This window comes from Plasmodium reichenowi, chromosome 13 (genome assembly GCF_001601855.1).
Source record: "Plasmodium reichenowi strain SY57 chromosome 13, whole genome shotgun sequence".
Taxonomy (NCBI): domain Eukaryota; phylum Apicomplexa; class Aconoidasida; order Haemosporida; family Plasmodiidae; genus Plasmodium; species Plasmodium reichenowi.
Window position 1 is genome coordinate 1377673 of NC_033658.1, and position 13839 is coordinate 1391511.

Consider the following 13839-nt stretch of genomic DNA (forward strand, 5'->3'; position numbering starts at 1 on the left):
TTTAAAAAAAAAAAAAAAAAAAAAAAAAAAAAAAAAAAAAATACAGAAACATATAAATAAATAAATATATATATATATATATATATATAGGCCACTCTTTAAATCGAATTCAAAAACGATGTGTATTTGTCCTCTTTATTTTCCTGATAATAATCCAAGAAATCGTTTAGAGGGATTTTATGAGGATTTTCTGTATAGTAATCAATTTTGGATTGATCATTTTCAACAAGCGAAATAATATTCCTCAAACTTGAATCTACAGAGCCCTATAAAAAAAAAAAAAAAAAAAAAATCAAACACATAAACAAAAAAATGTTATATATATATATATATATATATATGATATAATACATATATATATTTGTTTGTTCGTGATTTTTAGTTCATTATGTATTTTTTTACCTTCTGTAAGAAATTCACAATTTTGTCTGCCTTTTCCATGTTAAACAAATTATCCTTAAATGTCATGTTCCAAATATATTTTGCCAAAACTGAGCAGTACAAATATGAGTAATAATTTGATGGGTAATGTACTAAATGTGTAGTTTTTGAAAAATGTATTTGAGGAAAAAAGTCCAAGATATGAATATCTTTATAATATATTCCTTCAAAATATGATTTTATTTGTTTCTCTATGGATTCTTTTCTCTCTATCATATTATTGGAGTTACTTGAAAAGGCGTAAAAGATTTGATCAATAATTGATTGTATAGTTAGTTGCACTATAGAATAATAACAAATAATATTTTTATTTTTCATATAATTGGATAATAAGGATTTCATATATTCCTCATTCTTTTTATTCTTTTCATTATTATATAATAATAATAATGCATCATAACAATTTAAATATTCTTCAAAAAAATGTGATGAAAATTCCGAAAAATCAACACCACTTCTATTTCCTGATAAATGTTGTAAATAAGTTGAGCTTAAAATACAATGTAATGTATGTCCAAATTCATGAAGGAAAATATTCACCTTATCAATAGACATACATATTTTTTTTAATAAAAAACTTATATTTTTATTTAAAAATAAATTATCATCATTATCATAACTCTCATAATTGTTATCCTTGTCTTTATCACATATATTAACATTAAAATTACAAACTAGAAAAGTGGATGTTGTTTGTCTATAACTACTATTAAAAAGGGAATTATTTTCATGTTTATTATTGGAATTTATATTTTTATTACTATTGGCGTATTCATATGTATTATCTCCATTATGGTAATAATAATTATTATTATTTTTATTATTGTTATTTATTTTTTCTTTTAATTGTTCATTATGTGCACATTTTTTTTTATCATCATTTTTGAAATATTCATCCTTCACAATTCCAGTGTACACAAATGAACATTGGTCATCATTTTCCTCTAGCCATTTATATTTCAGAGAATAATTCATATTTTTCGAACATCGTACAGTATACTGAGCTATAGAATTATTTTTATTTTCTCTTTCAAATAAATCCATATATATATATCCATATACATAATGACCTCTTTTTATTTCAAATTTTATTATATTGTCATCCCATAATTCATTTTTCAAAGGATTGATATTAATCATTTCTAAGGAATATGAATTTTTTAAAAGAGTAATTACAAATTTTATGACATCATATAAACTTAAATTATTTTTCATTTCGGCCTCAATATTTTTTAGTCTTACTTTTTTTATTGCATTCATATAATAATAAATATTTGAAGCATTTAATTTAGGTATTTCATCCTTATGATTATAATTTTCCAAATTTTTTTTTATGGTGTTTGCACTTTTTTTTTCTTTCTTACGTAAGGTTATTAAAGATATATAACTTTCAATAAATTGAAGTTCTTTAAAAAAATATGGAAGTATTTTATGTAAGAAATTTTTTAAAAAATAATTAACTCTTCTAGGCTCATTTAATATACAATCTTTTAATGAATATTCATTATAATTCTTAAAATTTCGATAATTTATTAATCTATTTCTATAATATTGAAGAATTAATATATTATTTAAAAAGGTATGATTTGGTTCTCGAAGCAATGTATAGACTTGATTAATTATTTCGACATCATTTACATTTTTTAATATAGTCATAAGAAAAGAGCTATCTTGTAATATATATATATATTCATTGAAAGGATATTTCTTTTCAACTTTTATTTGATTGTTTTTAATATATGGTATTAATTTGTCTTCATAATCTTTCAAACATTTTTGATTTATATATTTCAATAATTTATTTTTTTCTATATATATACCTTTGAATTCATCACAATAATTTGATGATGCATGAAAAGCAAAGTATTTTTCTTGGGACTGTAATTCTAAATAGCTTTCTCTTTCTTTTTGATCTTTTATATGAACACCTTGAGTTTCCATAGAAACAATCATATTATGTAAAACTTCTTTATGTTCATGATTTAGTAAATGTATATTTTCGTTATATTTCTTTTTAAGGAAATTATAAATATCTGTATCAATATTAATTTTGTCAATATAATTTGTTAATTTTTCTAATGCTTCATGAGCTTTACCAATAACATTTTTATTATTATGTAAATTTCTTAATAACTCTAATACATCTCCTAATTTACATAAATTATTTGAAACAGTATCAACCATATTTATAATTTTAAATATATTCTCTTCTTTACATATTTTACTTAATATATTATCACAACTCCGTATGCATGCATAACTACATTTTATAATACCATCTCCATTATTTTTTATACCATTTAATTCTAATAAATATCCTCCTATTTCTTTATTTCGTCTATTTATATCTTCTAATAATTTATCAATTTTATTTTTTTCATCATCATTGAAAATATCTGTGCAACCAACATAATCATAAAAACACGATGAAAGAATATTCTCATTTATAATAATAATATTATTATTATTATTATTGTTATTGTATATTTCTTCTTTTTTGTTATGAATTATTAATTTGTTACAACTCTTTTTCACAAGGTTTTTCAAATTTAATTTATTCCATATTTTATATAAACCACTTTCCCTATTTACCTTTTCCCAAAAATAGTTTCGCTTAAAAATGGTTCCCCTCAAATGTGTTCTATAACATTTTATACCTCTCAGTTTGTAGGATATATGATTCATTTTTCTTTTTATTTTAAGCATAAATAATGTATGAATATGAATATATATATTTATATATATATATTTCAATATTGTTATGAACATTAGTGTGTCATATAAATGTCCTTAATTTACACATATAATAAATATAGTATATAGATAGATAAATAAATAAATAAATATATATATATATATATATTTTCCTTTCTTCTCTCTTTTCGTTATAAGGTCCTTTTCAACAAAGTAAATATATTGGAGAATATAAATACAATATAATCCGTGAAAAAAACAATGGTAAAAATATTATCTACATTTTCATAAATCCATAATATAAATATAAAATTTTTGGTTTTACTTATACTTTCATTTTTTTCTTTTTTAATATATACTGACTTTTGTTGTATATCTTATATTTTCTTTTTTTTTTTTTCTCCTTCACATTTTAAATTTTCATATAGTACTGCAATTATTAATACCAGGAAAATATATATAATAAAATAATCACATATATATTGAAAACAAGAACAATAAAAATAAATTTAAAAAGAATTAAACAAAATTGAAAAAGAAATTGTGTATAAAATATTATAATATATAATATATTATTTCTATAAAAAACTAAATTCAAAATAAATTTTTTTTTTTTTTTTTTAAATTCACCCAAGTCCTATAACAAGGTAAGTAAAAGTACAAAATAAAATATATCTATATCTATCTATATATATATATATATATATGTAATATTAATTTATATATATATATATATAATAAAATATAAAAATTATAATTATTTTAAAAAACTTCATTTACTATTTTTATTTATTTATTATTATTATTTAGTTATTTATTTTATCTTATTATTTATGAATTTATTTTTGTTATCCTAATAAAAATATATATTATATTTATAAGGAAAATGGTTCTTGGATATATTTTAAAATAAAAAATTTATATAATGTCCAAATGAATAGAATTGATATATCGAATTTTGATTTTCTATATGTCATAGGAAAAGGAACTTATGGTAATTTAATTACACATATCATATGTATATACCTAAGAACATTTATAACATCGAATATGCATATATAAATAAATAAAAAATATATATATATATATATATATATATATATATATATATATATATATATATATATATATATATATGTATTTATATATATATTTATATTTATATTTATATTTATTAATTCGTAGGAATAGTATATAAGGCCTTAGATAAAAAAGAAAATAACTTTGTTGCAATAAAAAAAATTATAAATCTTTGTGATGAAAATTATGGAATAAGCAAATGTATATTAAGAGAGTTGACCATACTACAAAAAATCAAACACAAAAATATAATAAGTATGTAAACGTTTTAAGAATAACGCGGAAAAAAAAAAATAACAATAATAATAATAATAAAATAATACATCAATTGTGATATGGACGTCTTGCAATAAATTAATACATACATAAATATATAATTTTTTTTTTTTTTTTTCCTCTCTTTTCAGATTTAAAATACGTTTTTTATGGAAAAGACATAGAAGATAAATTGAAAGGAGAAAGCCTGGAAAATTCGTGTTTATATTTGGTAATAGAAAGAAAAGAAAATGAAAAGAATTTATCCTATAAAAAAATATGAATATAAATATATAAATATAAATATAAATATAAATATATATATATATATATATATATATATATATATATATTGCATATATTAGGCCTTTGAATATTGCGATATAGATTTATTTAATTTAATTAAAAATCATAATTTGAATATTAAAGAAATAAAGTATATAATTTTTGAATTATTATTGGCGTTAAGTTATTTTCATTCAAATAATTATATACATAGAGATATAAAACCAGAAAACATTTTTATAACATCTGAAGGGGAAATAAAATTAGGAGACTTAGGTATGTCGGTTGAAAAAAGTGACCACATGACACCTACTGTTGTAACCTTATGGTATAGAGCTCCAGAAATTTTATTGAAATCAACTAATTATGACCAGAAGGTTGATATATGGAGTTTGGGTTGTTTATTCATGGAATTAATACAGGGAAGGTATGATAATAAATATTATAAAAACAATCACATATATATATATATATATATATATATGTAATTGTTGTGCATAATGAAATGGCATTATTGATATTCATTTTTTATTTATTTTTTAAGACCTTTATTTCCAGGAAAAAATGACTGCACTCAGGTATAATCCGAATGGGCAATATATATATATATATATATATTTTTATGTATATAATATAAAGTTGTATATATTTTTAAAAATATGTATATATGTAATATATATTTATATATTTCAGCTAGAACTAATTTATTTATTACTTGGTGATAAGGATAAATTAACAACTGTTGACAAAGAAAGAAAGGATATGTTTCCATATTTTGAGGTACGTAGCAATATTTCGAGAAATAAAAAAAATATAAAATGAAAAGATAAAATATAAAAACTCAAATTGATATATTAATTAAAATATATATAAATATATATATATATATATATATATATATTTATATGTGTGTAATTAAATAAAAATCTATACCTTATTGTGAATACAGATATTTATTACTTTTTGACCTTTTATTTTTTTTTTAGATAAATATGTTAAAAGATGCTATAGATGATGAACATACAGTAGATTTAATTTCTAAAATGTTAATATATGACCCTAACTACAGAATATCATCAAAAGAAGGTTAGTTCATGATGTGTAATTTATGAGATTATATATAAATATATTTCTCATTATTTATTTGCACACTTATATCATTATATATATATATATATATATATATTATTTATTTTTTATTGTGATTATATTTCATTTAACTACTTTTTTCATATATAATTATAATAATTATGTTTTTGTTATTTTTATGGTAGCTTTGAAGCATCCTTGTTTCCAGGACATTGAGCAAGTAAAATTCTCTTATAATTTTTAAATCCCAAATTAAAATAAAAAAAAAAACAAGGGGAAAAAAATTGAAAAAAAAGATAGAGAACATAAGAGAAATATATATATATAATAATAAAATATATATCCTTTCTTATTATTATTTTTTTTTATTATTTTTTTTTTTATTGTATTGTATTGTATTTTTAAATAACTATTCATATATTAGGATTGTTATCCTATATAAAAAAATATATATACCTTACTAAACATAATAAACTTATAAATTTTATAATATTCTTAATTATTTACATTTTTTATATTATACCTATTAATGATGTTCATAAATATAATTACCATAATATTTTATATCTTTATATATAAATTTAAAATATAATATATATATATATATATATATATATATATATATATAATTTGTATATAATTATTTTGTAAATTATTTAAATTTTTTTTTTTTTTTAAATAATATGAATATTTGTTAATAGTACTTATACATAATATATAAAAAAAAAAAAAAAAAAGGTAATATACATATAATATATTCTTACGTATGTATCATTTATGAATCATAATAATATTCTAAATTTACCTTCCGTTTTTGCTCGATCTTCTCATTTTCGTTTCAGCTTTTATCAATGATTTTTAATTATGTGTTTTTTAAAAACTTTGTACTAGTTGTTCTATACATTCTCCTTATAATATATATTAATTTAAATGGCGTGAATAATAAAAATCAAATAAAAAAAGAAAAAATTTATATAAAGAAATTGAATAGGTTGTCAAGGAAAAATTCGTTATATAGTTCAAAAAATAAAATAGCATGCTTGTTCGATATAGGAAATGATGATAATAGAAATACGACATATGGCTATAATGTGAATGTTGAAAATGATGATATTAATTCCTTACTAAAAAATAATTATAGTAATAAATTGTACATGGATAAGAGGAAAAATATTAATAATGTAATTAGTACTAATAAAATATCTGGGTCCATTTCAAATATTTGTAGTACAAATCAAAAAGAAAATAAACAAACAAGAAATAAACAAAGATGTTTAACTCAATGTCACACCTATAATATGTCACATGAACAGGACAAACTAGCTAATGATAATAATAGGAATAAGAAAAAGAATTTTAATTTATTATTTATAAATTATTTTAATTTGAAAGGAATGAAAAATTCTCTTCTAAATAAAGACAATTTCTTTTATTGTAAAGAAAAAAAATTGTCATTTCTACATAAGGCCTATAAAAAAAAAAATTGCACTTTTCAAAATTATAGATTAAAAAGAAAATCTAATCGTGATTCGCATAAATTGTTTTCTGGAGAATTTTATGATTATACAAATAATAATTCTTTATATGAATCCGAAAAAAAAGAATACATTACACTAAATAATAATAAAAATAATGATAATAATAATAATAATAATAATAATAGTTGTAATAATTTAGGAGAGAGATCCAATAATTATGATAATTATGGTGGAGATAATAATAATCCATGTGATAATAATAATGACAAATATGATATAGGAAAATATTTCAAACAGATTAATACCTTTATTAATATTGATGAATATAAAACTATATATGGTGATGAAATATATAAAGAAATATATGAACTATATGTAGAAAGAAATATTCCTGAATATTATGAACGAAAATATTTTTCAGAAGATATTAAAAAGAGTGTCCTATTTGATATAGATAAATATAATGATGTCGAATTTGAACAAGCTATAAGAGAAGAATTTATAAATAATGGAGTTTATATTAATAATATAGATAATACTTATTATAAAAAAGAAAATATTTTAATAATGAAAAAGATATTACATTATTTCCCATTATTAAAATTAATTAATAATCCATCAGATTTAAAAAAGTTAAAAAAACAATATTTACCTTTATTAGCACATGAATTAAAAATATTTTTATTTTTTATTGTAAATATAACAGGAGGTCATTTTTCCTCTGTTTTAAGCTCTTTAGAAATTCAATTATTATTATTGTATATTTTTAATCAACCATATGATAATGTTATATATGATATAGGACATCAAGCATATGTACATAAGATATTGACCGGAAGAAAACTATTATTTCTATCATTAAGAAATAAAAAAGGTATTAGTGGCTTCCTAAACATTTTTGAGAGTATTTATGATAAATTTGGGGCTGGTCACAGTTCCACCTCATTAAGTGCTATACAAGGATATTATGAAGCTGAATGGCAAGTAAAAAATAAAGAAAAATATGGAAATGGAGATATAGAAATAAGTGATAATACAAATGTCACGAACAATGAAAGGATATTTCAAAAAGGAATACACAATAATAATAATATTAATAATAATAATAATAATAATAATAATAATAATATCAATCTTTCAGATGTGGTAGGAACAGAAAATACGAATGTACCAAATGTACGAAATGATAACCATAACGTGGATAAAGTACACATTGCTATTATAGGAGATGGTGGTTTAACAGGTGGAATGGCATTAGAAGCGTTAAATTATATTTCATTCTTGAATTCTAAAATTTTAATTATTTATAATGATAACGGACAAGTTTCTTTACCAACAAATGCCGTAAGTATATCAGGTAATAGACCTATAGGTTCCATATCAGATCATTTACATTATTTTGTTTCTAATATAGAAGCAAATGCAGGTGATAATAAATTATCGAAAAATGCAAAACAGAATAACATTTTTGAAAATTTGAATTATGATTATATTGGTGTTGTGAATGGTAATAATACAGAAGAGCTCTTTAATGTATTAAATAATATAAAAGAAAATAAATTAAAAAGAGCTACAGTTCTTCATGTACGTACAAAAAAATCGAATGATTTTATAATTTCAAAGAGTCCTATAAGTATATTGCACTCTATAAAGAAAAATGAGATTTTCCCTTTCGATACCACTATATTAAATGGAAATATTCATAAGGAGAACAAGATAGAAGAAGAGAAAAATGTGTCTTCATCTACAAAGTATGATGTAAATAATAAGAATAATAAAAATAATGATAATAGTGAAATTATAAAATATGAAGATATGTTTTCAAAAGAGACGTTTACAGATATATATACAAATGAAATGTTAAAATATTTAAAGAAAGATAGAAATATAATATTCTTATCTCCCGCTATGTTAGGAGGATCGGGATTGGTTAAAATTAGTGAGCGTTATCCAAATAATGTATATGATGTAGGTATAGCAGAACAACATTCTGTAACTTTCGCAGCAGCTATGGCAATGAATAAGAAATTAAAAATACAACTATGTATATATTCGACCTTTTTACAAAGAGCATATGATCAAATTATACATGATCTTAATTTACAAAATATACCTTTAAAGGTTATAATTGGAAGAAGTGGGTTAGTAGGAGAAGATGGGGCAACACATCAAGGTATATATGATTTATCTTATCTTGGGACACTTAACAATGCATATATAATATCTCCAAGCAATCAAGTTGATTTGAAAAGAGCTCTTAGGTTCGCTTATTTAGATAAGGATCATTCTGTGTATATACGTATACCCAGAATGAACACATTAAGTGATAAGTACATGAAAGGATATTTGAACATCCATATGAATAATGAGAGCAAACATGTCGATGTAAATGTGAATATAAACGATGATGTAGATAAATATAGTGAAGAATATATGGACGACGATAATTTTATAAAATCGTTTATTGGAAAATCTAGAATTATTAAAATGGATAATGAAAATAATAATACAAATGAACATTATTCAAGCAGAGGAGATACACAAACAAAAAAAAAAGTTTGTATCTTTAACATGGGTAGTATGCTTTTTAATGTAATTAATGCTATAAAAGAAATTGAAAAAGAACAATATATTTCACATAATTATTCTTTTTCAATTGTTGATATGATATTTTTAAATCCTTTAGATAAAAATATGATAGATCATGTAATAAAACAAAATAAACATCAATATTTAATTACTTATGAAGATAATACTATAGGTGGTTTTTCTACACATTTCAATAATTATTTAATAGAAAATAATTATATAACAAAACATAATTTATATGTTCATAATATTTATTTATCTAATGAGCCAATTGAACATGCATCTTTTAAGGATCAACAAGAAGTTGTCAGAATGGATAAATGTAGTCTTGTCAGTAGAATTAAAAATTATCTTAAAAATAATCCTACATGATGTAAGATAAATATATATTTCTAAAATTATTTTGTTTTTATACTTTAATGTGTACAATAAAATATATATCTAAATATATTTTATTTGTACGCTTTTTTTTTTTTTTTTTTTTTTAATTGTTATTTTTGTATATATATATATATATATATATATATATATATATATGTATGTATGTATACATATGTCTTATGGTGATATAATTATGTTACGTTTTTATTTTATTTTATTTTATTTTATTTTATTTTATTTTTTTTATTTTTTTTATTTTTAAATGAATATTTCATTTTATATAGCTTTATCTTTTTAATATTTCATAAAATTTTCAAAACATATATATATTATTTAAAAATTTTTATATTATATATATTCATTTTTCTTTCCCTTCTCCATGTGTATAAATGTTTTAAACTAATTTGTACACAGTTATTTATATTTAATTTTTCATTTTCAAAATTATATGTACCGTATAAGTTATATTCTATAATATAAAATGTATGGAAATTAGAGCAACAATGTTTTTGTAAACATTTTTCTTTTTTGTAATTGTTTTCATATATATTAATAAATTTATTGGGGTAAATAAAACATAACTCTCTCTATATATATAATATATAAATTACTAAAATCATGTCATATAAAATATTATTTTAATCTTCCCTTTTTTAAAATTTTACATGTACAATATATATAATATATTATATATTTATTTTATAATTTATAAAATTATTTATATTAATTTACAAAGAATAGAATATTTTATTTATATATATATATATATTATATAATATGTACAAAAGGAATATAATATTATATATATATATATAATAATTAATGTTATAAATTTTTTTTTTTTGTATCTTTCTTTTCAATTTGTAAACGTATATAAAATATTATAAATATATATATATATATATAATATTGTAAGCTTATTTTTATACGTTTTAATTTTTTAAAATAAAAGTTAAGCGTTAACATATTTTATATTCTATCAATTGTGAAAAAATAAATATTTTATAAATATAAATGTATTATATCCATATATATTTACATATGAATATATATATATATATATATATATATATATATATATATATGAATATATTTATATTTTATTTGTTACTTTTTTTTTTTTTTTTCTTTTTTTTTTATTTATCTCCTTATAATTTATTCATTGATTATTAATTTGTTTTATATATAATAATTTTTGTTAATTTTTTTAATATTTTAAAAAGATGTTACTTTCTACAGAACAGTTAATAATGTGAACGTTTATTATGTTATCCACATACATTATAGTTTTTGCTAATTAAAAAAATTAAAAAAATTAAAAAAATTAAAAAAATTAAAAAAATTAACAAATAATATAATATATATCATATAAACAAAGATAAATAAATAAATAAATATATATATATATATATATATATATATATATATAATTACTATCTTGTTTTTAATTTGTGATACCTTTTTGTTCCTTGTTTGTTCATACTTTTCTAATATGTTCTTTTGAAAATATGAGGAACAGAAGAAAAAAGAATGGTAAGAATAAACAAAAGGGGAAGAGAAAAAATGATAGGTTAGGAAAGATTAAACGGAAAAAAGTAGTAGATATAAAAGAAGAGAAAGGGAATGATAATGAGAAAAGATTAGAAGTGTCCTTTTATGGATACCGAAATATATATTTAAAAGATATTCATAATTTTATAGTACATTTAAGGCTTGGAAAATATATATTTAAAAATGAATTATTTGATATAAAGAATAATGATTGTTTAAATAATTTAATTATGGTTATTGTACCAAATTTATCAAATTATTGTGTAAAAGATATATCAACAGATAATGTTTTTAATAAATTACAAAGAAATAATAATTTCCGAAAAATACATTCAGAAAGTTGTTTAAAAAAATATTATAATAATATTATATTAAAAGCATTAAGTGTGTCTGTTTTAAAACAGAGGAAAAAAAATTACACACAACAAATTTTTAATTTAAATAAATATTTATTAACTAAAGAACAAATGGCATTAAATAAATATCCTACTGAAAATATGCATGAGTATATAAATATGAATGATATAGAATATGTTAAAAACGACAAAAATATTCGTGATATAAAATCTTATTTAACAGAAACGATGAATTCTATAAATGTTCTTCATATGAATAATGACTGTTCAGTTAAGGAATATAAAAAGAAAAAAATAAATATGTCAAAGTTTATGAATAATATAAATAATGATCAATATAATTTTAGTAATATGGAATGTAACAATGAAAATCATATTAATAATGGGACTATAGAAAATGAACAAAATAATTTCGAAAAGCAAAATATATTTACACAAGAACACATTCAAATATATGCAGACATTTTGGAAAAATTAATAAAAGCATCCCATACGAAAAAAAACGAGAACAATACAACTACAGATAGTAATATAGCGAATATGGCATCTTCAAAAAAACATATATCATCAGAACATGTAAATAATGAAAATGATGAAAATGGTGAAGATGATGAAAATGGTGAAGATGATGAAAATGATGAAAATGGTGAAGATGATGAAAATGGTGAAAATAATGAAAAAGATAAAAAAAGAAAAAAGAAAAAGAATGAACAAAATGATGATAGTTTGAATCATTTAAATTTAGGTAATCTAGTAAGTCACAAAATAAATGAAATGTACAATGAAAATAGAAATATGGATGAGAAAATAGAAGTAAATAACAATAATGATAATCATAATGATAATCATAATGATAATCATAATAATGATATGGGGTTTCATGGTGAAAATATGCATAAATGTAATGATATAAAAAAAATTATTGATGAAAATAACTCGTGCAATGAAGAGAATTTAATAGATGTAACCAATTATGGAGAATTCGATTTAGATAATATATACAGTATAGATTGTGAAATGTGTGAAACAACCAATCATCAAAGGGAATTAACCAAAATTACAGTAGTAGACGCTTATATGAATATTATATATGATTCTTATGTTATTCCTGATAATAAAATTACAAATTATTTAACTTTATATTCAGGAATTAATGAAAGTACATTAGAAAATGTAACTACGAAATTAAAAGATGTACAAGAACATTTAAAAAAATTTCTTAATAAAAAATCTATACTTATAGGACATTCTTTAGAAAATGATTTACATGCTCTAAAAATAGCTCATAATTATGTTATTGACACATCAATTATATATTGTAATTCAGGTTACTATCCTAAACCATCTTTATTTCAACTTTCAAAGAAACACTTGAATATTATTATGAAGAGAGAAAATGGCCATAATTCCATAGACGACGCAAAAATTAGTATGTTCCTGGCACTTAAAAAGGTAAAGAAAAAAAAATAAAATAACACATACATATGTATATATATATATATATATATATATATATATATATATATATATATGTACTTCCATATCGATTTATTACACACATATATGTACATTCATACACATATTCTTAAATATATATAAATATATTTTTTTTTATAAGAATATATATATATATATGTATA

The 13839-nt window shown here is 19.6% G+C and overlaps 4 protein-coding genes across 4 annotated transcripts; 3 read left to right on the plus strand and 1 right to left on the minus strand.

Moving 5' to 3' along the window:
- Positions 1–98: 98 nt before the first annotated feature.
- On the minus strand, positions 99–3126 carry PRSY57_1336000 (endopeptidase, putative; the record flags this gene model as incomplete). The annotated part of the gene is made up of 2 exons (XM_012909290.2): positions 99–266; positions 403–3126. 2 exons carry the CDS (start codon positions 3124–3126, stop codon positions 99–101), a joined length of 2892 nt encoding a protein of 963 aa, XP_012764744.2.
- Positions 3127–4068: 942 nt separating this feature from the next.
- On the plus strand, positions 4069–6088 carry PRSY57_1336100 (protein kinase 6; the record flags this gene model as incomplete). Its single annotated transcript, XM_012909291.2, has 8 exons — positions 4069–4129; positions 4321–4470; positions 4623–4702; positions 4836–5182; positions 5300–5333; positions 5449–5535; positions 5742–5841; positions 6030–6088. 8 exons carry the CDS (start codon positions 4069–4071, stop codon positions 6086–6088), a joined length of 918 nt encoding a protein of 305 aa, XP_012764745.2.
- Positions 6089–6695: 607 nt separating this feature from the next.
- PRSY57_1336200 (1-deoxy-D-xylulose 5-phosphate synthase) lies at positions 6696–10283 on the plus strand (the record flags this gene model as incomplete). Its single annotated transcript, XM_012909292.2, has 1 exon — positions 6696–10283. The coding sequence occupies one exon, from the start codon at positions 6696–6698 to the stop codon at positions 10281–10283; it is 3588 nt and encodes a 1195-aa protein (XP_012764746.2).
- Positions 10284–11800: 1517 nt separating this feature from the next.
- PRSY57_1336300 (exoribonuclease, putative) lies at positions 11801–13651 on the plus strand (the record flags this gene model as incomplete). The annotated part of the gene is made up of 1 exon (XM_020115190.1): positions 11801–13651. A coding segment is annotated over one exon (1851 nt), but the record flags the coding sequence as incomplete, so codon positions are not given.
- Between the last annotated feature and the right edge of the window lie 188 nt (positions 13652–13839).